Genomic DNA, 25,527 nt, shown 5'->3' with positions numbered 1-25,527 from the left:
TGGGCCAAACACTTGAGATAAGAGGCAGAACATCCCAGAGATGTTGTACATTTAAGCTGTATGATAAGAAGTACAGCAATCCAAAGCTTTTCTTCTGACTGATGAAGACAGTCTTAGGTGAGTGTAAGGCTCTTTTATTCTGAAGGTTGAATGTGTAAGTTAAAGTGCAAATATAGAAAAATACAAAATAGTATGTTTTGTTGTTTTGTGAAGTTTGTTTCTCAATTATCAAGCATTTGTGTTGCTATTTTACGTTATTAGCTCAATTCTATGCGTATTCTAATCCTAATTAAATTATCAAAAAATACCTGTATATTTTAGGATGTATTTTAGGGGTGTCTTGACATTAAACTTATTTCTCTTTAACAGGTTGGCTCTAGTGCCCAGTTGAAAAATGCATAATTTGACTGAATTTCCAGGCAATGCAACTACCTACAACAGCCTGTCTGTGATCATCAAGGTGTGTGTGGTTATCCCAGTCTTCTGCATCTTCCTCTACTTCATTGCTGCCATGCTGCACATCTTTGCATCTCACAGGCAGTACCTGGACTCCACCCGTTACATCCTGTTTGCCTACATGCTGACTAATGACATTCTCCAGCTCTTGTCCTCTGTGCTGCTCTTCCTGTTTGTCATGGGCCAGGTGAAATTGTCTATTGCCTACTGTGTTCCTCTGCTATTCCTTTCTACTGCCACGTTCCAGAACACACCTTTAATCCTGGCCACCATGTGTCTGGAGCGCTATGTTGCCATCTTCTATCCGCTGCAGTGCCCGGCCGCCTGGCGCTCAGACCGTATCTGGATAATTATTCTGTCCGTGTGGCTTATCAGCTGTATCTACCCTATTGTTACGTACTCCATCGTTGCGAGGGATTATGCTGCAATGGATATCCTCTCCACCGCTGTGCTTTGCAAATATAACATTGTCACAACATCTCCAGTCCAGGCTTTGTTCCAACTTGGTATATATATTCTCTTTTTTGCAGTCGTGGCTGTTGTCATCCTCTTTACATATGTTAGAATCCTGCTGGAAACAAGGAAGCTGAGACAGGACAAAGTGTCTGTGAGCAAAGCCATGCACACGGTGCTGCTACACGGCTTTCAGCTGCTGCTGTGCATTTTGGCCTTCACTCACCCCATCACTGAAACTTTCTTAGCGTTGCATGTCAACTGGCTACCAGAGGACATTGCCTTTTTTAATTATTTCTGTTTCATCCTCACTCCACGCTTTCTCAGCCCGCTCATCTACGGCTTTAGAGATCAGAATCTCAGGGACAGCATCAGGAAGACAATTCTCTGCTGCTCAAACAAAGTCAAACCCGGCGAGAGAGGCAAGCTTCAGGACAACCTGTCTGCTTCTTGAACTGGCTGATGTAGTTTTGACAGAGCTCTCAAACCTAATGCACGGATGTTAAAAGATGTATTTGGGATTTTTAAACAATTTTTCTGAATGTCCTGTAAAGTTTTAAAAAGCACTGTGTACTGTTTCCTCAAAAAAGGCCTTAGAAAGTATTGAAAAGTCTTCAATGTATTAACAAAAGTAGCAATTAACGATATTTTTTATTGTCTGCTGCAGTCAGCAATATGAGTTATGTATTGCTGTTGAACGAAGTGGGAAAAGTGGATTCATTTGACAATGTATTTAGCATGCAGGAAGCCGTTAAATCCTTTTATGTAGAGGTTCAGCCAGCACCATCAGACCTGCAGGAAATGCTGTCACTATTGCTGTTCAACATAAACCAGGCAGTGCTCATATTTCTGTGCCAGCAGCATCAATAAAGATTACTAAATTCAGTGAGTGAATTCAAGGTACTTTACATAATGTCAAACAGCTGCTGCTGGGATCCAACCTCTCATTCTGTCAATAAGCAATAAGCATGCTCATGCAGGACTGTGTGACTGGGTTGCAGTTTATGCTTCAGGCCTTCTGTAATCCATTGTGATTGGACTGTATTACACATATTCGTAAACCCTAAAATAACAAAAGGTTTGCAGATTAATGCAGATTAGTACACTGATATTTTTATGAACAAATCAATGTGTTTTTCCCTGGTGCAAAACTGTTGTTTGAAGTCATAAACACTATTTTTATTGCTGATAAAATTTGTCAAAATTGTGTTACAAGTCTCCTGTTTTCTGTAAGTATACATATGGATGGTGATGATATTTATACATATTTATGGTGCAGGCTTATCACCAAGTCAATTATACAATGATATGAGAAAAGTGTGAGTTTGTGTGGTTAACTTTAAATCCATTATATACTTCATTGTTGTGTTACTTAATAGCGCATCACATTATATTTAATATTTATAAACACTGAACAGCAATCATTTACAGTTTGTTCTCTCTGATATTTTTCAAGATTCCGCACAACAATGAAGTCAGTCAAAAGGTCTTTACTGTGCAGCTCTAAAATATCAGTTTGGTTGTTGTACAAAGCATTCACCTGCAGGTGTCGCACTGACTCCAAACTCAATACCTAATGCATCTAACCTTTTCTTTCTTTTTTTAGCAAATGATTTACCCTAATCAATCACTTTAAACAAATAAAAATAAATTGAATTGGTGCATAAAGTATACCCTGGTTTAATCCATTTGCATGAAACAATTGAGCTCAAACTGCATGTGAAGCGCGTTTAATCTGAAACAGCCCCCACAAACTGCCGCTGGACCCTAACTCCAGGAAGTTTTATGTATTGCTGTTATTAATAGTGCAAATAAACCTGCTTGCTGTAAGGCAAGGCAAGGCAAGGCAAGTTTATTTGTATAGCACATTTCAACAACAAGGTAATTCAAAGTGCTTCACATAAAACCATTAAAAGCATCAAAACATAAGTCAAAAGAAAATGAGATTTAAAAACAATTAAGAACATTCATTAAAACATTAAAAAACAGTGCAAGAAATAAAATGCAGTAGTAAAATGCAGAAATGCAGGAAATTGATTAATATATGAATTGAATGTGGTTCAATTAAAGGCAGCAGCAAACAGAAAGGTCTTCAATCTTGATTTAAATGAGCTGAGGGTCTCAGCAGACCTGCAGCTTTCTGGGACTTTGTTCCAGATATGTGGAGCAGAAAAACTGAACGCTGCTTCTCCATGTTTAGTTCTGACTCTGGGAACAGAAAGTAGACCGGTCCCAGACCACCTGAGGGGTCGGGATGGTTCATAAGGTAGCAGCAGATCAGAGATGTATTTTGGCCCTAAACCATTCAGTGCTTTGTAAACCAACAGCAGGATTTTAAAGTCAATTCTTTGTTGGACAGGAAGCCAGTGCAAAGACCTCAGAACTGGAGTGATGTGATCCACCCTCCTGGTCTTAGTGAGGACTCGAGCTGCAGCGTTCTGAATCAGCTGCAGCTTTCTGACGGACTTTTTACAGAGACCTGTAAACACACCGTTACAGTAGTCCAGTCTGCTGAAGATAAATGCGTGGACAAGTTTTTCCAAATCCTGTTGAGACATAAATCCTCTAATCCTTGATATATTCTTCAGGTGATAGTAGGTTGATTTTGTAATTGTCTTGATTTGGCTGTTCAGGTTGAGGTCTGAATCCATAACTACACCTAGATTTCTGGCTTGGTTTGTGGGTTTTAACATCAGTGATTGAAGCTGAGCGGTGATTTTCAATCGTTCGTCCTTGGTACCAAAAACAATTACTTCTGTTGTATCTTTGTTTAATTGAGGAAAATTCTGGCACATCCAGTTGTTGATTTGTTCAATGCAGTTACCCAGCCCTTGTATGGGATTATAGTCCCCTGGTGACATAGTTATGTAGATTTGTGTGTCGTCTGCATAATTATGATAACACACTTTGTTGTTTTCCATAATCTGAGCTAGTGGAAGCATGTAGATGTTGAACAGAAGAGGTCCCAGTATTGAACCTTGGGGAACACCACATGTAATTTTAGTCAGCTCTGATGTGTAATCAGCCACAGACACAAAGTATTCTCGGTCCTTCAAGTAGGATTCAAACCAGTTAAGTGCTGTGCCAGAGAGTCCCACCCAGATTTTTAGTCTTTCTAGGAGTATGGCATGGTCGACCGTGTCGAATGCAGCACTGAGATCCAGTAATACTAAGACTGAACTTCTGCCATTGTCTATGTTTCAGTGGATGTCGTTGAAAACCTTAACAAGAGCAGTTTCAGTGCTGTAGTGCTGTCGAAAGCCTGACTGGAAAACATCAAAGCAGTTATTTACGGTCAAGAAGTTGGTCAGCTGTTGGAAAACCGCTTTTTCAATTATTTTACTTAAAAATGGGAGGTTTGATATTGGCCTATAATTTTTCATTGTTGCGGAGTCTAAACTAGCCTTCTTTAGGAGCGGTTTAAGAACTGCAGTTGTTAGGGCTTGTGGGAAGACACCTGAGAGAAGGGATGTGTTTACAATTTATTTAGTTACAACACAGTCAAAATCAATACAGATTACAGACAGCAGTTCAGTAAACTCATAATAGAAGGTTGCACAGTATTTAGGCGGTCTGTAAATGTTTAGGAATAAAGCTTAAGTGGAATTCAGAGCCACATATTCAAAAGAACTAAAATGACCAAAGGACATCTGCTTGCATTGAAGATAATCATTAAATAAAATAGCAACTCCACCTCCTTTCTTATGCGCTCTTGTTTCACTCATGAAACTGAAGTTGTGAGCTGTTGATTCAATAAGAACAGCTGCACTGTTATCTTGATTTAACCAAGTTTCAGTTAAAAACAAAATGTCCAGTTTGTGCCTAACAATAAAATCATTGATTAAAAATGTTTTTTCTGACAGAGACCTGACATTTAATAAAGCTAAGTTTAATGTGGTTAAAGCTTTCTTTGCCCAATTTATTTGGACAGGCTGATGAGGAATGTATGCTAAGTTTGATAAGTTTGCAGGTTTACTGTTGTTTCTTCGCAGCCTCACCTTTCTTTTTCTATAAACTTGCAGGACAGGAATTGAGACGGCTAGCTGCATACAGGGCCCCGACCTTTCCTGGAGAGAGTCATTGGTGTCATTAGCCTTGTAGCCTGGACCCAGAAGATATCAATTATTTCCGTTATCATGTAGGGGAGACAGAGGATGGTTGTGGAACCGTCGAGGAGTGGGGCGAGGAGTGTGTTTGGTTCCAGCAATGACCAGCTCTTTCATGCGGTCAGTGAACTCCAGGTGGGGGGAGGATGGGGAGAGTGTGAGAGAGGAAAGGGACCTGGATGGAATTTGGGGGGTGGAAGTAGGTGCTGGGGAGGGAGGTAAAGACTCCTCGTCTAGGAAGGGTAGGGAAAGTGGGATACCGGAGGCGAAGGCGGTCCCTGATGATGAGGTTGGAGACTCCTCCTTTTGACTGTCGTTATGCGGGGGCATCCTTCCCGTAAGGTCTCCATGGCGATGCTGTGTGGTTATCTTTTGTTTAGACTCCTCTTGTATCTTGTCCTTGGCAGTAGGGACAGACGGGTGACGCAGGGAGAAAAATAGGTTCGAGGTAAACAGTTTAACCCCTGACTTGTTCAGGCAAATTCCATGCGCTGCAAAAAGATGTCTGCGCTCCCAGAAAAGGTAGAAATTGTTGATAAAATGTACTGAATGGTCAGCACAAGCAGTTGACAGCCATCTGTTCAGTGCAAACAGCCTGCTGAATCCTTCATCTCCTCCTCTGACTGGTGGAAGAGGGCCACTGATAAACACCTCAGCCTTGACAGAGCTGACTGTGTTTAACAGATCAATAAAGTCTCGCTTTAGAACTTCAGACTGTTGTTTCACAATATCACAGCTTCCTGTATGCACGATGATGTTTTTCGCTGTGGGATAGTCAGCCACGATGTCCAGGAATTTGTCTCTCATGTCAGAGACCATATCTTTCGGAAAGCAGAGTATTTTGGTGTTCTTGCTGCACAGTTTTCTGACATATTTTACAGCATAGTCACCAACAATCAGAGTCTCAGGCCCAGTCACTAGCTTTGCCTGCGGCCTTTTCTCACATTTACTCTCAGTTCTTACCCTGCTTTGAGGAGATAGCTGCTTATCCAGGTCATCAGATGGAGATTTATGATCCTGCGACAATGGAGCAAATCTGTTTTGAAGTTGTAGGCTTGGTTGTTGTGGAGGTATTTTGCAGGTTTTACTTTCCTTAGCTGTCCTTGGCTTTGTCCGTCTGGGTGCAGGGGTTGAGGAGGAGTTCTGCCCGTCTGCTAGTGCAGGCCAGTCAGTCACATAAGATTCATGATCTGCTCTGTCCTCCTGTTTCTTGATAGGCCTGGTTATGCTAGTTAGCTGTGTCTTAGCTTGCATTTGTCCAGTGTTTTGAGTCCATGGTAGAGTGGTATCATTCCCACACAGTCCATTTACTTTCGCATTTACTTCTAGTCGGTAGATTTTTGTTTCCAAGACTGCAATCTTCTGTAGGAGTTTGTAGTAGTCATAAATAGAAACGATCTCCGTCCACACGGCCGTTTCAGCATCATTCTCGAGTTGATCTGCATCCAGACGGCAACCTTCGAAGACGGGCAGCACGTGACCATTAACCAGAGATGGGCAAAGATACATCAAAATGTATATTGATAGAAAATACAAAATACCCCTCAAATAAATGTATCAAAATAAAATACAAAATACTGGTGCCAGAAAATGTAACAAAATACAATACATATATTTTGTATTTAAAATACAGGAAACGCTTTTTTTCTGGATTTTCCGTTTTCTCACAATTTGGTACAGCAGAGCATTCATGTTTGGGCTATATAATATAATAATAATATAATATAATTATATATAATGTACAAAAAGCTCTGGTGAAGCCCACACAAAGGAAGAACAGTCACAGAATGTCAGTGTAACTAAGCACATCTGTGCTTGTTGATGGTCCTTCTTGAACATCATCTTGCTGAGACATGTTGTCCAGCTGGCCAACTGTAAAATGTATGAAGTAATAAAACTAAGAATACTTTCATAATATGCCTTTCAAATAAAATATATTGGATATTTAATGTTTTTTAGTTTTTTGAACAAATGGACATCTACTGTCATAGCCTGGCTAACTGTGAACTATATTATCTGCCAGTAATTGATATGGCATTATGACATTCACATTGAGAAGATACAGCATAACTCAGTGGTGGGCCATCAGGGCCCTCCTTGTGTTTATGGATTACACTCCGCCGCTCTGCCCTCCTTGTAGTCTACGGATTACACTCCGCCGCTCTGCCCGCCTGGTGTTAAACGGACTACAATCGCCGTCAAGCTGCCAGCCCTCCGGTGTCGAGCCACGGGCCTCACACCGTCGATCTGCCACTCGGGTGTCGGACCACGGGCTCCACACCTTCACACAGTCTAAATAAAACCTGTGAATATTAACTTCTGTCTCCTGTGGTCTTGTGTTTGGGTCCTACCTGTGAACTCCCGTGACAACGCCAACATATATTGTAAATATAAAGTATACTCAGTGTGTGTGTGTGTGTGTGTGTGTGTGTGTGTGTGTGTGTGTGTGTGTGTGGGTGTGTGTGTGATATTCAGCATTTTTTAAGGAGATCATTTTGACTTGGTCATTTTAAAAGTAGCTCGCAAGCCGAAAAAGTGTGGGCACCCCTGCATTAGGCTATGTAGCCAGACCCAGCCATCAATTATACATCAAGCTAGTTGATATCTGTCACACTCAGATAAAATATTTAACTTGACAGACAATCTGTTGAACTTGAAGACTGAACTCGTGAACTGTTTTTTGATTCGTGGAGAAAGTGTATTGAGTATTTTAAATCCAAAATTACTCCACTCTAAAGTATTTTGTTACAAATTACGTTCGATTTTTATCGGCCCTATCAAATACAAATGACAAAATACTCAAAAGTAATTGAAATACGTATTTCAAATACAAGTAATAGAAACACTGCCCATCGCTGCCATTAACGTACACTGGGCATGCGCGTGACGGTGTAAACAGGAAGTAGATTGGTTGCTGAGTTTTAAAAAATTACGACCGAGTAATAAAGTAGTCTTCAACAATGAAAGGTTGTTTGATACTTAAAAAGAGTACGCATGGGATTATTAGATGTCAGCTGAAAAATAAGGCTTTGCTTTTATAGGGGCCCCTTTAATCAAAACAGGTTATTTTCATATCATAGATTGTGAACTTGTCTGCTGAACTGCTTCCATACTGCAACAGGATCCCATATCCCCACTGAAATCTTCATCAATGAGAAACGTCATGATGCATGACGATAGCACGTAAATAATGTGTCTCTGGAGGATTTGGGCCAAACACTTGAGATAAGAGGCAGAACATCCCAGAGATGTTGTACATTTAAGCTGTATGATAAGAAGTACAGCAATCCAAAGCTTTTCTTCTGACTGATGAAGACAGTCTTAGGTGAGTGTAAGGCTCTTTTATTCTGAAGGTTGAATGTGTAAGTTAAAGTGCAAATATAGAAAAATACAAAATAGTATGTTTTGTTGTTTTGTGAAGTTTGTTTCTCAATTATCAAGCATTTGTGTTGCTATTTTACGTTATTAGCTCAATTCTATGCGTATTCTAATCCTAATTAAATTATCAAAAAATACCTGTATATTTTAGGATGTATTTTAGGGGTGTCTTGACATTAAACTTATTTCTCTTTAACAGGTTGGCTCTAGTGCCCAGTTGAAAAATGCATAATTTGACTGAATTTCCAGGCAATGCAACTACCTACAACAGCCTGTCTGTGATCATCAAGGTGTGTGTGGTTATCCCAGTCTTCTGCATCTTCCTCTACTGCATTGCTGTCATGCTGCACATCTTTGCATCTCACAGGCAGTACCTGGACTCCACCCGTTACATCCTGTTTGCCTACATGCTGACTAATGACATTATCCAGCTCTTGTCCTCTGTGCTGCTCTTCCTGTTTGTCATGGGCCAGGTGAAATTGTCTATTGCCTACTGTGTTCCTCTGCTATTCCTTTCTACTGCCACGTTCCAGAACACACCTTTAATCCTGGCCACCATGTGTCTGGAGCGCTATGTTGCCATCTTCTATCCGCTGCAGTGCCCGGCCGCCTGGCGCTCAGACCGTATCTGGGTAATTATTCTGTCCCTGTGGCTCATCAGCTGTATCTACCCTATTGTTAAGTACTCCATCGTTGCGAGGGATTATGCTGCAATGGATATCCTCTCCACCGCTGTGCTTTGCAAATCTAACATTGTCAGAACATCTCCAGTCCAGGCTTTGTTCCAACTTGGTATATATATTCTCTTTTTTGCAGTCGTGGCTGTTGTCATCCTCTTTACATACGTTAGAATCCTGTTGGAAACAAGGAAGCTGAGACAGGACAAAGTGTCTGTGAGCAAAGCCATGCACACGGTGCTGCTACACGGCTTTCAGCTGCTGCTGTGCATTTTGGCCTTCACTCACCCCATCACTGAAACTTTCTTAGCGTTGCATGTCAACTGGCTACCAGAGGACATTGCCTTTTTTAATTATTTCTGTTTCATCCTCACTCCACGCTTTCTCAGCCCGCTCATCTACGGCTTTAGAGATCAGAATCTCAGGGGCAGCATCAGGAAGACAATTCTCTGCTGCTCAAACAAAGTCAAACCCGGCGAGAGAGGCAAGCTTCAGGACAACCTGTCTGCTTCTTGAACTGGCTGATGTAGTTTTGACAGAGCTCTCAAACCTAATGCACGGATGTTAAAAGATGTATTTGGGATTTTTAAACAATTTTTCTGAATGTCCTGTAAAGTTTTAAAAAGCACTGTGTACTGTTTCCTCAAAAAAGGCCTTAGAAAGTATTGAAAAGTCTTAAATGTATTAACAAAAGTAGCAATTAACGATATTTTTTATTGTCTGCTGCAGTCAGCAATATGAGTTATGTATTGCTGTTGAACGAAGTGGGAAAAGTGGATTCATTTGACAATGTATTTAGCATGCAGGAAGCCGTTAAATCCTTTTATGTAGAGGTTCAGCCAGCACCATCAGACCTGCAGGAAATGCTGTCACTATTGCTGTTCAACATAAACCAGGCAGTGCTCATATTTCTGTGCCAGCAGCAACAATAAAGATTACTAAATTCAGTGAGTGAATTCAAGGTACTTTACATAATGTCAAACAGCTGCTGCTGGGATCCAACCTCTCATTCTGTCAATAAGCAATAAGCATGCTCATGCAGGACTGTGTGACTGGGTTGCAGTTTATGCTTCAGGCCTTCTGTAATCCATTGTGATTGGACTGTATTACACATATTCGTAAACCCTAAAATAACAAAAGGTTTGCAGATTAATGCAGATTAGTACACTGATATTTTTATGAACAAATCAATGTGTTTTTCCCTGGTGCAAAACTGCTGTTTGAATTCATAAACACCATTTTTGATGCTGATACAATTTGTCAAAATTGTGTTACAAGTCTAATGTTTTCTGTAAGTATACGTATGGGTGGTGATGATATATACATGTGTGGTTACCTTTAAATCCATTATATATACTTTATTGTTTTGTTACTTAATTGCGCATCACATTATATTTAATATTTATAAACACTGAACAGCAATCATTTACAGTTTGTTCTCTCTGATGTTTTTCAAGATTCCGCACAACAATGAAGTTAGTCAAAAGGTCTTTACTGTGCAGCTCTAAAATATCAGTTTGGTTGTTGTACAAAGCATTCACCTGCAGGTGTCGCACTGACTCCAAACTCAATACCTAATGCATCTAACCTTTTCTTTCTTTTTTCAGCAAATGCTTTTTCCGAATCAATCACTAAAAACAAATAAAAATAAATTTAATTGGTGCATAAATTATACCCTGGTTAAGCCATTTGCATGAAACAATTGAGCTCAAACTGCATGTGAAGCGCGTTTAATCTGAAACAGCCCCCACAAACTGCCGCTGGACCCTAACTCCAGGAAGTTTTATGTATTGCTGTTATTAATAGTGCAAATAAACCTGCTGGCTGTAATTAGAAACTAATTGTCCTGACTGAATACAGCCCGCAGGCCAGTCCCATAAACAAACAGATGGAGAAAGCTGATCTCAGAGCAGATGAGGGACATCCCCGTGTGGACTTTAGAGGCACGTTTGTAAATCCTGAAGATCCTCAGTTCAGGGCAGTGAGAGAGGAGCTCACCCGCAGAAGCTGCTGCAGGAGAGAGGGAATACGTTTATCATCTGCAGATAATCTGGAGATGATGTACCCCACACGCGTTTACATGAGTTGGAGTCTCCTGGCTGTAGCTTTGATCCCCGTGGCTTTAGGTGAAATGTATACGTCGCTGCTGAACGTAAAGCAGGCGATCGGTGTTGAACGCAAGCTGATCGATTACTTGAGAACTTACATTGACCACGAGTCAGAGCGACTGGAGGACATCAAGCGGTGAGTGACATGCAAGAGGACACATGTTAAACTATTCATTGAGTTCCTCGGGGTTTTGTTGGTCCACAACTCTGAGAAACATCACCGCACATCTGAACTGTCTGTGGCGAGTTAAAGGACTAATTCACAGCATTTTTTACTTCCTGTAAAGATACTAGACTGTGACAAATCTGTAACCCAGGGGTCTCAAACTCCCGGCCCGCGGGCCAAATCCGGCCCAGCACGTCATTTTATGTGGCCCTCGAATCCGCCATTGATAATAAAAATATCCCCATAGTCGAAATTATGAAATCGAAAGTCGAAGTTATGACATAGAAAGTCATAACTATGATATAAAGTCAAAATGATGAGATACCTAAACACACAGTCACAGAAGCAGCTCTTTGGCTGGTTACTGTACACTTGGAATGGAAATGTATTGTGAGTACATTGAAGACTACTTTAAACGTTGCTTTAAAAACACATGAAATACTTCACGTGGGATTGTGCAAACGCACCCTTGCAAGGATTTTAAGCTTTGAACAAAGTTATTGTTATAACTTGTTTGATATTTGTCTTTGATATTTTCTTTCATAGTTTGATCTTTGATAGACTAATGTGGGTTTTTTAACCCTCAATTAAAAGGATTTAAGTTATAATAACAGAAATGTGCTTAAATATATTTTTACATTTATACAACTGCATGTACAATATTTGTGTAACCCCTCCACAGACAGTGAGTAATAATGTGACATGCGTTTGGGAATGAGGGTCAGAGCACATGTGGAGATTTATGGTCACATTTTTAGACCCACAGCTGGGAATCCTGCATTTAAATGAACCTCATTTGGATGGAATTATACAAAAATGACAACAAAGAAAAACAAGTCACCTGATGACATTATCGGTTCTTGTCTGATTTACAGTTCAAGAGATTTGACTTCTAAACGTGTCTAAACTTGTGGAAATAACACAGTTTAAGTTCTGTTTTCAGATTGTTTCTTTACAAGAAGAGTGTTTAATCAGCTGCAGTTTCTTTCCAGTCTGAAACCTTCATTATTAAAGACTTATCCAATCACGTCTCCCACCAATTTTATAATTAAATTTCCTGGAGGAGCCCCTTTGACCATAAAAATATTTTCTTAATTGTGGTGGCTGTTTTGTGATGTGAGGTTGGAAAATGGGTCATGCATCAGCTTTATTATTAACAATATGTAATGATGATTATGATGATGATGATGATAGTGGTAAACGTTGCAGATCTTTCCATCCAGAAAGTTAAAGAATCTAAGTTATCTTATGGCACAATGTTGTATACACTATATAAGGATAAGGACAAGGATGTTTATTGTCATCGTACGAACATACAACGAAATTTAGTTGGCGACTCATCAGTACAGCAGCAACAGTTAAAAAGTGTATAAAAACATTAAGACAAGACGATTTAAAAACACGACATTAAATAAATATATACAAGATAAAACAAGATAAAGCACAGGCATCAATGGCTCCAAAGTGAAAAATGTGCTTGGTTACAGTGTCGTGTCATTGACTGTTTGTTTCAGCACTGTCCGGTGGGAGCTGTGTGGGGGGTGGTGGTCAAGGTTTTAATACCTCTCCACATGCTCCGGGGGTCGTTGTTCTCGAAGTGTCCCTCAATGCGCTGTTTGTATCTGTGCTTGGCCTCTCTGATGCCCTTCTTGAGGTCCTTCCGGGCACTTTTATGGGCCGGTATGTCACCAGACCTGAATGCAGCGTCTCTTGCTCCAAGCAGTAACCGCACGTTTCTGTCCAGCCAAGGTTTTTGAACATAAACAACCTTCTTAATCGTGCCCAATGACAGTTCCTCATACTGATTTATACATTTTGTATGGTAAATATATCTTTTTGTATGATGTCAACATCTTGGTATCATAGCTGTTAGTATTGATTAATGTTTATTTCCAGTGTGTTGTCGATGTAAAGTACCACCTTTAATCAATCTGTTACTATTTCTGCCCTGTAAGGTGGACATTGGTCGTTTTGTTTTTCAACCAATGTACCCGACTAAATAAAGCCTTGCTGTACCAAAGAGAGCATTCTCTTTTATATTTTCCAAAAGCACTGTAAGGTTCCCACGTCTCACTTGCTGCACGCAAAACTGTCTGAGCGCTTGGTCTCCTCTTTCTTTTTGTAACTGCAGTCTACAATTTTCCCCACAGCTTTCATGCCAAAGTGTCAGACCTGCACACTGAACTTTACCAAGGCCCGGCAACCGCGATGGCAAACCCGCTGGTGGCATTCAGCCTGATCAAGAGGCTGCATTCAGAGTGGCTGAATGTAGTCCACAGCAATGAAGCCCTGGAGAACACACAAGGTTGGCTCACCGCGTTCTTTACAGACACATCTGCTGGTGATAACTGACGCCCCCCTCCTGTTCTCTGCTGTCACCACCCCAGCCCCCCAGATCACCTTTTGCCACTCTGCTGTCCAGCCCTCAGGTCCAGTTACAAGGAGGAAGAGGGCGATCTGCCCAAACTGGAAGACCTCCAGGGGGCCGCCAAGGCCCTGATGAGGCTGCAGGATGTGTATGCTCTCCAGGTTGCGAGCCTCGTAAGGGGTCGTTTCCAGAGAGTCACTAATGGCGAGCCTATTGATGTCTACCTGCCCGCAGTGTCTGTCGCGCTGTCTGGTGATGACTGCTTTCTGGTTGGAAAGGTACACAATCCATTGTTGTCCTTTATTTTTTCCTCCCGTTGTTTTAACTTTTTTTTTTCTTTGAGGAGATACTCCAATTCATTAGGAAAAAGTACCAACAAACACCACCGTTTAAAAATATTCCACTACAAGTAAAAGTCCTGTCTTTAAAAGTAATTCTGACATTGAATTTTACTGATGCATCAATGTATACGCAGCATTTTACTGTTGTAGTTGTTTGAATTAGAGCTGGTTTTAAATACTTAATATACGGTTAGGTAATTAAGTCCAGAGGCTCCAAATTTAGGGTTTGTCCCCTTCAAACAGTCACTGTAGATAAATCTGAGGGGTCAATCTCAGGTGTCATAATGGAAGAGGTAAGTGGAAAAAGCTAAGGTCTGTTCTCTTCTTCGATCTTTGCTTTGAGTTTTATCTCTTTGAGCATCAAACAGTTATTGAAATTTAACCATGTTAGAAGTTTAAAGGGGAAATCACTCTTTGGGGAGACTACGAACAACTCTTTTCAGGGTTCACAGGCCAAACATGTTGGGAACCACAGGTTTGTTCTTCAGCAATGTATTCGATTCAAAGATTTCAAAAATCTTAATCTGCAAAGTAACTATCTATAGCTTGAGTAAATGTATAAAGTAATATGAAATAAAAATATAAGGCACAATACCTCAAATTGTACATGAGTGCATTTCTCAAGGATATGCACTGTGCTACTCCCCACCTACTGTTTGTTCTTCTCATCTGTATTCCCTAAAATTCAGCAAAGAAATGTGATGAGAGTGTTGAAAGAAGTCTGACAATCCTTCGTGGTCTCTTTTCAGAGTAAAATAAGCTGCGAGTGCACGAGTAAAGTAATGAAAGGGAGAGATATTTGAAAGATGTTGCTGTGAAAGTGTCCCCCCCCCCCCCCCCCTTGATTAACAGCCCATTCCAAAGGTCTGCAAAATAATTTTATTCCAAACCTGTCAGTCACTGTGAGGTGGGAATGCAGTCAGCCTGAAAACAAGTGGACTTCTTCCCATTGCGTGCCTGGGAATCCATTTCATGTGAAGATGAATATACTATTATACACGTAAGAAAGGGGGGAAAAAAAGGTTTCCCTGCAATGAATTCCACTGTTTATGTACAGTGGTGATGTGTAAGGGCAGGGCACTGTGTGGGAGAGAAATCCTGTTGTGTGGAAAAGACATTATCTCACGCAGCAGAAGTCTTTGGAGCAAAGAGCATGAGCTTGCCTTCACTTGTAGAGGCTGAGATTATCTGACACCATCTGTATACAGAGATGCTTAGATTCAGGGTGTCGTCAGTAAAAGAACTGCCTGCACATGCTTTTATATAAACCGCTCCTCGAAACCAGTAGGGTTTGTTAACAGACGTTTGTAGCTTGTCCATTTTATTTGGAGGCATTTTAAAGCAGGATAACTACAGACGCTTCCCTCAGGCTATTCTGAGATCTGCAGAATATAAGAATTCATTGGTTCTTTAGAGACTAACTGTTCCCAAATTATGGGTCGCAATGTTGTGAACTGAGTGTGTGGTAGCGGAGATAAGTCGTTGTGTGTGTGATTAGTTGAGTGTGTTTTTTGGGGGGGGTTAAATGGTACACTGGAGTTTTTGTTTGTGTGCTATATAGATGGGTTGTGGATACAATCTGTGATGTGGGGAGCCTCGTGTCACTCCGTTTTTATTTGGGTGCTGTCAGGCCGGTCGTCAGCACCTACTTAATCAAGTTAAGTCAGCTACAAAAGCAACTTGACTCCAGGTAAAGAGATATACTGTGGCCAGTGTTCATGACTTTCTTACTTTAAAAATAATCCTGACGGTGTTATTTGATCAGCAGACATGTAGCTCTATCCACAATGTTCCACTAGCTTGAGAGGTCAGACACGTGTAATCTCTTAGATTGACATGCTGTCAATGGATCAGGTTGAGAACATAGAATATATTATTTTATAAAGTCTAAGGACACTAAAGCTGCAAAAATTTGTCAGTTGATCGACTAGTCGACCCAAAAGTTCGAGTCAAAAACAGGCAGAAAATACCAAATGATTGCAGTGTTTGTTACATCACATCCTGTATTCAAGAAGTCAAGCAATGGTGCTCTCATTACAACCTTAATTTAATCAGGTAATCTCGTTAAGATCAAGATGTCTTTTGCAAGAGAGACCTGAATACAAGGAAAAAATAAGACGCACAACAAAACAACACCAAACTCAAGCACATCAGAAACAATCTCTAAAATAAGGTCCAAAATAAAAAGGTTGAATTCATCCAATAGGATAGTTTAAGTTGTATAGTCTCATAAAGTCTGTGGTGATTATCTGCTGTATTTCATGTCACATTTCTGCATTCCTCCAACCTGCCATCAGTGGAAAATGCCATTTTTTTTGTAGAAGAGGAAGTAACCAAATGACTTGGCCCAAAGTCGCCCTAAATCCAGCATGCCAAGGTTACATTACACCAGCTAAATGATGAGATAGAAATGCAACTGGTCTGATTGTGTCTGCTGCCACCGGCCTACAGCTAGACTGGCTAACTGCTGCTAACTATGTGACCCCAAAACCTAGCCAAATCTAGCAGCCATGTGTGCACATGGACCACAGCCGGCTGACATTTGGTCGTCCAGTCCAGTGCGTGAAAACAGCCGAACATGCTGACTCTTTGTTGCCTTTGGAATCACCACATCGTAGTAATTAAAAGTAACCCAGTTGTGATTTCACGCAGGTGGCCTACGAGCAGGAAGACTACTACCACTCAGTGCAGTGGTTGGAGGAGTCGGTGCGTCTCTTCAGGGGACCAGGAGGCGAGTGGAGCCCTGAGAATGCAGGGACTTTAGAGGATGCTCTGGATCACCTGGCCTTCTCTCATTTTAAAGTAGGTAGAAGGACACTTGGGAAATGCACATCTGTAAGATGATTGATGGATAGCACTGCCCTAAATTCCTATCATTGTTTCAGACAGGAAACGTCTTCTACGCGCTCAGTTTATCTCAGGAGTTACTGCATCGTGGTAATTATTTTTAATTGACTTGTCCCTTTCCTTAAGTCATGTCTGTGGCGCATAAATCCCCTCTTTATGTCTGTGAACTTGCCGACTGACTGAAGCCTGTACTGTAAGCAACATGCTCTCTACAGTCCCACACTTACACATGTTTCTTCTCAGATCCAATGAATGGAAGGGTTTCGCAGAATATTGAGAAATACGAAAAGCTACTGCTTTCAAGTCCGCCCATATCAATCGGGGTAGATGGGCTGAGGAGACCCGACTCCGATCATTTAAGGACCAGGGACACATACGAGAGGCTCTGCCAGACCAAAGGCTCTCAGGTATTCATCACGGTTAATCATTGTGAACACAAATAGTGTATTGAATATATAAATATATAGAAGGGTATATACAACAACCAGAGTATTCTTAACATTACACATCCAGCAGCACATAACTCACAGCTGGCTACACTGAACATTTTTTAAAACATAGTGGTTTTATGATGAATGATGATTTTTTAATTATTGACCAAAATTAAAGACCACAAACCAGAGAAACAAAAAATGACTTTAGGATGGAAACTATAGCCATGATGGTGGTTCTTTGGCACAGCGTTGCTTTGAGCTCAATGCTAAAATCCCCTTGCTGTCAATAACAACGGTAACATTTTTATGTTTAGCAGGTATAACTTTATTATGTTGGTGACCATCTTAGTTTGGTATGTTAGCATGCTAATATTAGCTTACTATCACCAAAGTACAAATGTCACTAGTTTTGGAGGTATATGGTCATAAGTATTAAACATATCAAAACTACGACTTGATGATGGTGATTTTTTGTCAAGATATTTCATCAAAGTCAGTAAGCTTCATCTTCTGGGGACCATGAATGTCTTTAGGAAAAACTCATCAGCAATCTATCCAAAAGTTGTTGCGCTGTTTCAGTCTGACCCAACGTGTTAAAAACGACCGACACTGCCATTCCTAGAGCCACACTGCTAACATGGCTAAAGGAATGTAACTTCTGCATTTAACCCATCCCTACCTTACTGGGAGCAGTGGGCTGCTGAGAAGCGGCCGGGGAGCAGTTAGGGGTTTCGTGTCTTGCTCAGGGACACTTCGGCACAGAACTCGTAGCGGCCAAGGATCGAACCTGACGGTTGCCGGACGACCCTCTCCACCCAATGAGCCACGGACGCCTTTAAACAGATCCAAGTAGTTTGTCACAGATTTGCCAACATTTTTAAACCAATCCAAGAGTTTATTAAGATGCAAGTTTGTAATGGGGATGTCCTTGGCCTTTTTCTTTTTCTTTTTACAGTTTTAAGCTTGCGTGGCGAGACAACAAGTATAATTGTTTGCGAAAACATAAATAAATCTTGTTTTGATCTTGTTAATGGACCTCAGATGCCTGTTTCTCTTTAGCAGCCAATGCAGTTTGAAAACCCCAGACTATTCTGCGACTACTTCACCAACGGGAATCCTCAACTGCTTCTTCTGCCTGTAAGACGCGAAGTGCTGAGCCTGCAGCCGTATGTGGTCCTGTACCACAACTTCATCACAGACACAGAGGCCGAGGACATCAAGAGGACCTCTCATCCAGGAGTGAGTGCATTTTCCTCATCATTTGCGGGTTAAAAACAACTAAAAACACATGTCTTGAATCTGTCAGCTTTTTAGCAACTAAGCAATGCTTTTATACACAACACTGCATTTTGTTTTTTAGGTAATCCAATTGGGTCGTCAAATGGTTTTGTAATCCCGTATTTTGTTGAGTTTTCTCTCACGGGACTCAAAAAAGTGAAGCTACAAAGCACTTTTTCTTGACAACAGCAAGAGTTCAAGAGAGTCTGTTAAAGATTGTTGAAGTAAACAAATAGATACCTTGTACCTTAGTCTCAAATTTAAGAATCAGGTCTTATTTTTTTAACTGTTTTCACACAACTACCTGTAACTACCAGGGGTCTTGTTTTAAATTTGTCCTTGTTCATGAGTTTGTTCAAGATATGTTTTGCTGTTGTGGTTTCCGCTCTGTTGATGGTGGCTTTTCTTGTACCACTGTTATTTCAGGATGTCACCTGCTTTCGTACTTTGTCAGTAGTGAACCGTTACGAAGTACATTTACTCAAGTTCTGTAATGAAGTAGTATTTTTACATTATTACATTATTACATGGATATGTATGTACCAACAGTAAAATGCTGCTTACAAATCATTGCACCTGGAATAATAAACAGTATAGTGTTCTGAATGGAGCCATTATGCCTAATAATGAGAACTTTTTTTCTTACTCATTTTTCTGATCATACTTTGTTGGCGGCATTGAAAAAGAGAAATATGAAGTCATGTGGCAACATTGCGAAATTATTTGTAATTGGATTAATAGTAAGGGTACCTGTAACAAAAATATGTTTTGTAAACATGCATATATTACTTGATAATCTGCTCTACTGTGGGTCTGGTTGGTTGCTGCGGTCTAAGCCAAACTTTTCCTGCTGGAAAGACCGTACGGAGGAACAGTTGGTCTGCTTCCAAACATTTTCGCAAGGCCGAAAGGAATGAGGGATACATTACTGTAAAAACTTGGGTGAGCGCCTCAGACTGTCCAAATAACCCTGCTGGGCTCTGCTGGTAAATATTCAGTCCACTATCATGGAGCCTCAGTATCTATATGAAAGCAACCATCACTTTTCTGCTCATTTTATGGAAAGCTTCAGTCAATGATCCTCAGAGCTGACTCAGTTGGGAATATTTGGTGGGCTAACTCAATTGCTGCCCTATAGTTTCTGGGAGGTTTTGGCATTGTTCAATGAGTTTTCCAGGCTTTGCTCAGATGGAAACCCCTGTACTTATGTCATCATTATGTCAGCCTGTGGGTTTATTGAAAACAGGCCTAGGGTAGGGTATTAGTTTGGTGCAGTGAGCAGCCTTCCTTAATGAACATGCTTTACACTTTGTTCATGCTGGATCCCGGAGCCCATACCACAGGTCTGTTGTTTGGAGTTAAGCATTCTTGATGATGAATTGATATGTGAAATAATAATTGTTTTTCAGTTGTTTTTACCATCTTCCCTCTTGCGTAGGCCCTTTGGAGCTGAATGATGTAATGTCTCTCATGGCAATAAGGTGCCTAGAAGTCATCAGGAGTTTGATCTGCAACATTAATCAAGGATATTCTGTTAGTAGTTTTCTGCATTGTACCAGCTTACAAATTGGAAAAATATGTATGAAACAAGCAGAATGCAGTAGGACGCTTCTGCAGTCCCAATAAACCACTGAGGCTTTATTTTCAGAAGGGTAGACTTTCCAGCTCCCTTCCAGACTGAGACTTTGTGGTGCACTTTGACAAGGTGAAGACAAGATGAAACTTAAAACTGATATCTGCAGGGGAAGAAAAAGGTCATAACTCCACCCGCTAACATTGGGCATGCAAAATTAGAAGAATAAGGGAAGTCTATCGTCGCAGCTTTTTGGATCCACATTCTTGATGTTCTCGAACCTGCTCTCAGTTGTTACTTTGGACACGACATTGGAACACGTTTTCAGGCTCTTACTCACATTTCGTCAGGGCCTTTAGCCGGAAAACAAAATATGGACGCTGTAACAATAACACGCTCAAAAATGTTTTTTTTTCTGTCTTTGATGACAAGTTGAAACGATCTGTGGTGGCAGCTGGAGAGAATCAAGCAACAGCAGAGTATCGCATCAGCAAGAGGTACAAACGAGTTACTTGGTAGATATGTGCCTTCATGCTTTCAAGTTGTTATTTATAAATATCTTATTTCTAGTGCGTGGCTGAAGGACTCGGCACACTCCACTGTTGGGAAGCTGGACCACAAGATTTCCATGCTCACAGGTTTGAATGTGAAGCATCCATTTGGCGAGCACCTCCAGGTGGTTAATTATGGGATTGGTGGCCATTATGAGCCTCACTTTGACCATGCGACAGTAAGTTGATTGATAGACTTGTTTAACAAGTTCAGACACTTTATTATATTGCTATAGCTTTCGCATGATTTCTGTGCTTGCATTAATCACGATATATCAATTGATTGTATTTATTCCAGTCGCCTTCGAGTCCCGTGTTCAAGCTAAAAACTGGGAATCGAGTGGCAACCTTTATGATATATGTGAGTCAAGTCTTACTCTTAACGTCCTATGACCCTGTGTGACCCAGATAGCAGCCAGAGGTTCTTAGCCAGGTTCCTGTTCCTACTGCTCCAACCCATAAATTAAAAAACGCAGGCTAGATGTGACCTCAGTGCTTAAATTACTAATAGGTTCTGTCATGCAAAAAAACAAACTCCAATTTATGTCTCTCGCCTACTTATTTTTATATTTTTGCCCTCACTTGTATTTATCTTCCATTCATTTAAACCATATTCATTTTGTAACTAATCTGTATTCATATAGTATTTTTTTTGTCATTCCGTGAACATTTGGGTAAAATTGGATAGCGATTTTAAAAAAAAGAATGGTGTTTTGCAAGGTTTTAAAAACAGCAGCAGACAGAGTGGCTTTTCATAAAAAGAGCACATAAACACAAGACACAACTCTGAAGGAATGTCCTTTTCCACAGCTCAGCTCTGTCGAGGCAGGTGGGTCCACAGCCTTCATCTACGCCAACTTCAGCGTTCCTGTCGTGGAGGTAAACACTGCAAATGGCTCGATGAGCTCAAAGCAGCGTCTCTGGTCTTCGTGTCATTTTTTTTTTTTTTGCCTTGAGCATTATTTTCACCTCACTCCGCGCCTCACTCACATTCTCTGGTGCAGCTGTGAAAATGCTAAAAGGTCAGATCGTGGCAACAACAGCCAGGAGATTCTCTTCACCTCAATACTGCTGAATAGATGAGCCTCTATGGAGGTTGAAGCTGTTCTTCGGTTGATAAATGAGCTGCAGTGGGATTTCTTACCAGGGCACTCCTGGGGTTTAACCTCTCGCCTTCCATTTTATTGAGATTATTTCTGTGTCATATATTAGAGTAAATTGGATATCTTTTTGTCAATCAAATCAATTGTGAAAGGCATTTTTCTCTATTTTCCGACATTTTGTCAACCAAAAGATGAATCAATTGACCAAGTATTTAATTGTCAGATTGATTGATAATGAAAATAATTGTGAGTTGCAACTTTTCAAACTTATTAAAAGTGCTTCATATTGTTTTTGATTTCACAGAAAGCAGCCATTTTCTGGTGGAATCTTCAAAGAAACGGTCAAGGAGACGCAGACACGCTGCATGCTGGCTGCCCTGTGCTCATTGGGGACAAATGGGGTAAGAGTCAGTAGATCCAGTATGATGTGATGACGCTGTCAAAGGGAGAATATGGAAAATAGCAAGGCAGAGCAATTTATCAGAGTCCTTTTTAATATTATTTTGCATAATTTTCAAGGTCTGTTTCCAGTGTTCAGATTTCTGGTCGTAGAGGAGCTACTGTGCAACAGCCAGGCAACATCTGAAATGTGTTTTAGGCCCCAAGTTAAACTGACAGAAGGATATCAATCATCACAAAGCAGCAGAAGAAGCATTTGGTGGTTGTGTTGTTTTTTAGCAACCATATACATAATCAGAAATGAATGCTAAGGCTCAAACTCAAAAAAGATGCAAAGGCAAGAAAACTTTCATTTATTAACAAACATATTTCACATCTTTCCGTATGTTCCAGTGGCAAACAAATGGATCCATGAGCATGGCCAAGAGTTCCAACACCGCTGCAGCCTGGATCCTGAAGAGTGAGAGGGCTGGAGTGATAGCTGGGCCCCTTGGAGTACAAGAGTAAGCCTCTACAGTTGAGAGGCACAATTGCAGGTGGAGGGGAGGAGGTAGCCAGAAAGTGAGCACACAGTCAGGGGAAGTGAAAGCCGTCGTGGGACAGCCTGCATCTGTTATTGGAGCCCCGGGCCCCAGGGATCCTGGACCGCACAGTGCTGCAGTGGACATGGATAGCACAAGACTGAGAGGTGGGGTAGAAGAAAGCCGGGGCAGTTGGCAATCAGCCCCTAGAGGCCAAACGCTCTCTTGCTCTTCCTGGTGAGTTCCGGCAGATGGAGAGAGGCTTCCGCACACTGTGCTGGTTTCAGTTAACTGCGTTTGCGAGGCTGTTTGCCTCTCCTGCTTGCTTAACAACTGACATCTGCAGCCCTTCTCCTACATTGGGCCCACTCCAGGGTCTGTCGTTACAAATCAACACAGCTGTACTCTGTGCAAACGCCAGAACTTTATTTATTTATGCAGAAGTTTACAAAGATACCAAATGTGCCTGAATTACAGTGAAATTAGTGTATAAAGAGTTTTTTTGAGATTTGTATATTCAAGTCCATTTAAAAGTGATAATGCTTCCATGGTGTGCTGGAATAGGCAGATACACAGCATGAGACATTGTTTTACAGAGTGGCAAAACATTTTGGTTGAAGTTCTTCCGTAATGGGTCATGTCAGAGCTCAGGCCTGCAGCTCAGACTGGTGCTATGAGTCAAAGGAACCAGTCATTGTGAGTCTGCCAGCTAATTCCCAGCTGACTGAACGATGTGGTCGTTGCTGTCTGTGGGAGACTCTTTCAAAAACTGGCTGTCTAATGGAACAGATGAACCAGGTCTGTCAGCCTCTTATTGAGCTTCAGAGGCTGGGGGTCATTAATCATGCTCTGCATGCCAAGTGACATGGAACACGTCTGCTCCAGACTTCTTGTCGAAACTCGCATAACCAAAGCTGTGTGCATGCCACTTGGATATCTCAGATAGCTGTGCCTAAGTAGGTCATAACCCATCTTAAACTGAGTGAAGTGGGCCATAGACTATTAAAATGTACTGTATCTGCTTGGGCACTAAGAGGCCTATGTGTGACCTCTATCAATTAAATGAAGATGATCCGTGAGAGTGAAAGGGGGTGACAGAGGAATAATACCTCTGCCTGCTCACAGTGATACACATGTTCCTCCCAGTTCACAACAGTGTATACAAACAGACACACTCTCCAAGTACACACTGACACATGGCAAATATTAGAGCACTGGATGCATATTGCTCATTCCTGTGTGCACACTAAACAGCAGAACTTAATTATTGATGGATAGCAAGACGCTGCTTTTCTGAAGCTGTAATTCGTTTCATTACAAGTATTCATGCCATTTAAACACAGTCATATCTACATTTAGCCTCACAACACGAAGTAGATGAGACCACAAGTGTATTTCATTTAAAAAATTGTCTCAATATTGTCAACAAGGGGTTAACAACCACTTCAGCTATATTTATAGAAACGCATATTGTGAATATAGAGAAGTGTCCGATGCAAATGATGGAGATACTGTATTTGTTTCAGTTTGACTTGAAGCAGCAAAGGTTCATTTAAGATGATTTTTTTTTCATGCAGTTAAATCAGAAACATAATATACCAGTAAGTCCAGGAAAGCAGAAAGGTTTAAAGTAATGTTTCACAGGTCCAATTTACAACCTGAAGCCTGACTTTTCCCAGAATTCAAAGGGCTTTTTTCTGCACTCATCCTTAACACCTTCAGTGGCCCTCACTGTTACCATGATCACCACAGCAAACATGGCTCTAGGGGGACTTGTTGCTATGCAAGAGCATAGTCCAAACATCCTAAAGCATACATGCCTACACCATATGCCTACATCGACACAGTGGCAAGTAATTCTGCATGTTTAAAGGCAGACTTCATAACACACTGGGACATGTAACTATTTGAGATGTAGTTGATAACATGTTACAGAGTTAGTTATTGTGCACAACTGATGGAAACATAGACTTGAATACAACGCTGACTTGCAGAGAAGCTGTGCAGCAACAGCTAAATAAAGTGAAGCAGAAATACTGTAAGCCTCTTTTAATCTCAGGTTTGATTAAGACAGAAAATCACTACAAAATGCTGTTAGTGAGCAGCTTTGTTCAGTGATGGAAAGATCAGTGCTGCTCCCCTCTGCTGGTGATGTAAAAGAAGGCTGCATGGTGTTAGTGAAAACTTGAAATGTTTTTCACTCTTCAACTGTTTGTGCTGCTTTTATTGTAAAGTTTCACAATAATTTATAATTTTTTTCGTATAATGTTGACTGGATAATGTATTGTGTATTGTGTTTTGGTCCCACAGTCTAAAAACGTGCAGTTAAAGTTAATTGGCGATTTTTCTCTCAATGTGGGTCACAATGTGTGAAACCATAATATTGACCTTTTTTCGATATATTTTGGATGCATTAATAGCATTGCAGTCATGTTGGATTACTCTTGATGTATTGTTTCATTTGATTGCCTCTGTATTCCCCTTGCCAGCAAATGTGCCATATAAATCCATTGAATAAAATAATAATCGTCTAATGCAATTTGGGGTAAAAATCAATGACAGTAATTAAACAAAAGCATATGTTTCACTATTAAAAAGTGAAACACATGCAATGAATGGAAAAAAGAAAGTAAAGTTATTAAGTTAAGTTGTATTTATTATTACTTAGTTTTACTAAACAAATGTAATATACCTTATAATATCGAACAATTTATTATGATAAAAAAATCTGGTTCGATAAATTATTATTTGAGTGAATAGGTGCAATA

The 25,527-nt window shown here is 40.7% G+C and overlaps 3 protein-coding genes across 3 annotated transcripts; all 3 read left to right on the top strand.

Annotated features, from left to right (window-relative positions):
* Window positions 1-26: 26 nt before the first annotated feature.
* Window positions 27-1,363, top strand: LOC306780187 (odorant receptor 131-2-like; the record flags this gene model as incomplete). The annotated part of the gene is made up of 2 exons (XM_079272446.1): window positions 27-123; window positions 381-1,363. The coding sequence occupies exon 2, from the start codon at window positions 395-397 to the stop codon at window positions 1,361-1,363; it is 969 nt and encodes a 322-aa protein (XP_079128572.1). The 5' UTR covers window positions 27-123; window positions 381-394.
* Window positions 1,364-8,249: 6,886 nt separating this feature from the next.
* LOC306779714 (odorant receptor 131-2-like) lies at window positions 8,250-9,586 on the top strand (the record flags this gene model as incomplete). The annotated part of the gene is made up of 2 exons (XM_079271695.1): window positions 8,250-8,346; window positions 8,604-9,586. The coding sequence occupies exon 2, from the start codon at window positions 8,618-8,620 to the stop codon at window positions 9,584-9,586; it is 969 nt and encodes a 322-aa protein (XP_079127821.1). The 5' UTR covers window positions 8,250-8,346; window positions 8,604-8,617.
* A 1,611-nt stretch (window positions 9,587-11,197) lies between these two features.
* Window positions 11,198-25,252, top strand: p4ha3 (prolyl 4-hydroxylase, alpha polypeptide III). The gene is made up of 13 exons (XM_079271787.1): window positions 11,198-11,314; window positions 13,495-13,649; window positions 13,767-13,990; window positions 16,706-16,855; window positions 16,939-16,990; window positions 17,144-17,307; window positions 18,394-18,573; window positions 20,618-20,682; window positions 20,756-20,915; window positions 21,035-21,097; window positions 21,547-21,615; window positions 22,144-22,240; window positions 22,632-25,252. The coding sequence occupies exons 1-13, from the start codon at window positions 11,202-11,204 to the stop codon at window positions 22,700-22,702; spliced, it is 1,563 nt and encodes a 520-aa protein (XP_079127913.1). The 5' UTR covers window positions 11,198-11,201; the 3' UTR covers window positions 22,703-25,252.
* Window positions 25,253-25,527: the final 275 nt, after the last annotated feature.

This window comes from Melanostigma gelatinosum (assembly GCF_949748355.1).
Source record: "Melanostigma gelatinosum genome assembly, chromosome: 7".
Lineage (NCBI taxonomy): Eukaryota > Metazoa > Chordata > Actinopteri > Perciformes > Zoarcidae > Melanostigma > Melanostigma gelatinosum.
This window is presented reverse-complemented; position numbering and strand designations above follow the sequence as displayed.

Coding starts and splice junctions, on each gene's coding strand:
- p4ha3 (XM_079271787.1), top strand. CDS start 11,202: ATGTATACGTCGCTGCTGAACGTAAAGCAGGCGATCGGTGTTGAACGC. Junction 20,916..21,034: donor CTCACTTTGACCATGCGACA/GTAAGTTGATTG, acceptor TATTTATTCCAG/TCGCCTTCGAGTCCCGTGTT. Junction 21,098..21,546: donor TGGCAACCTTTATGATATAT/GTGAGTCAAGTC, acceptor CCTTTTCCACAG/CTCAGCTCTGTCGAGGCAGG.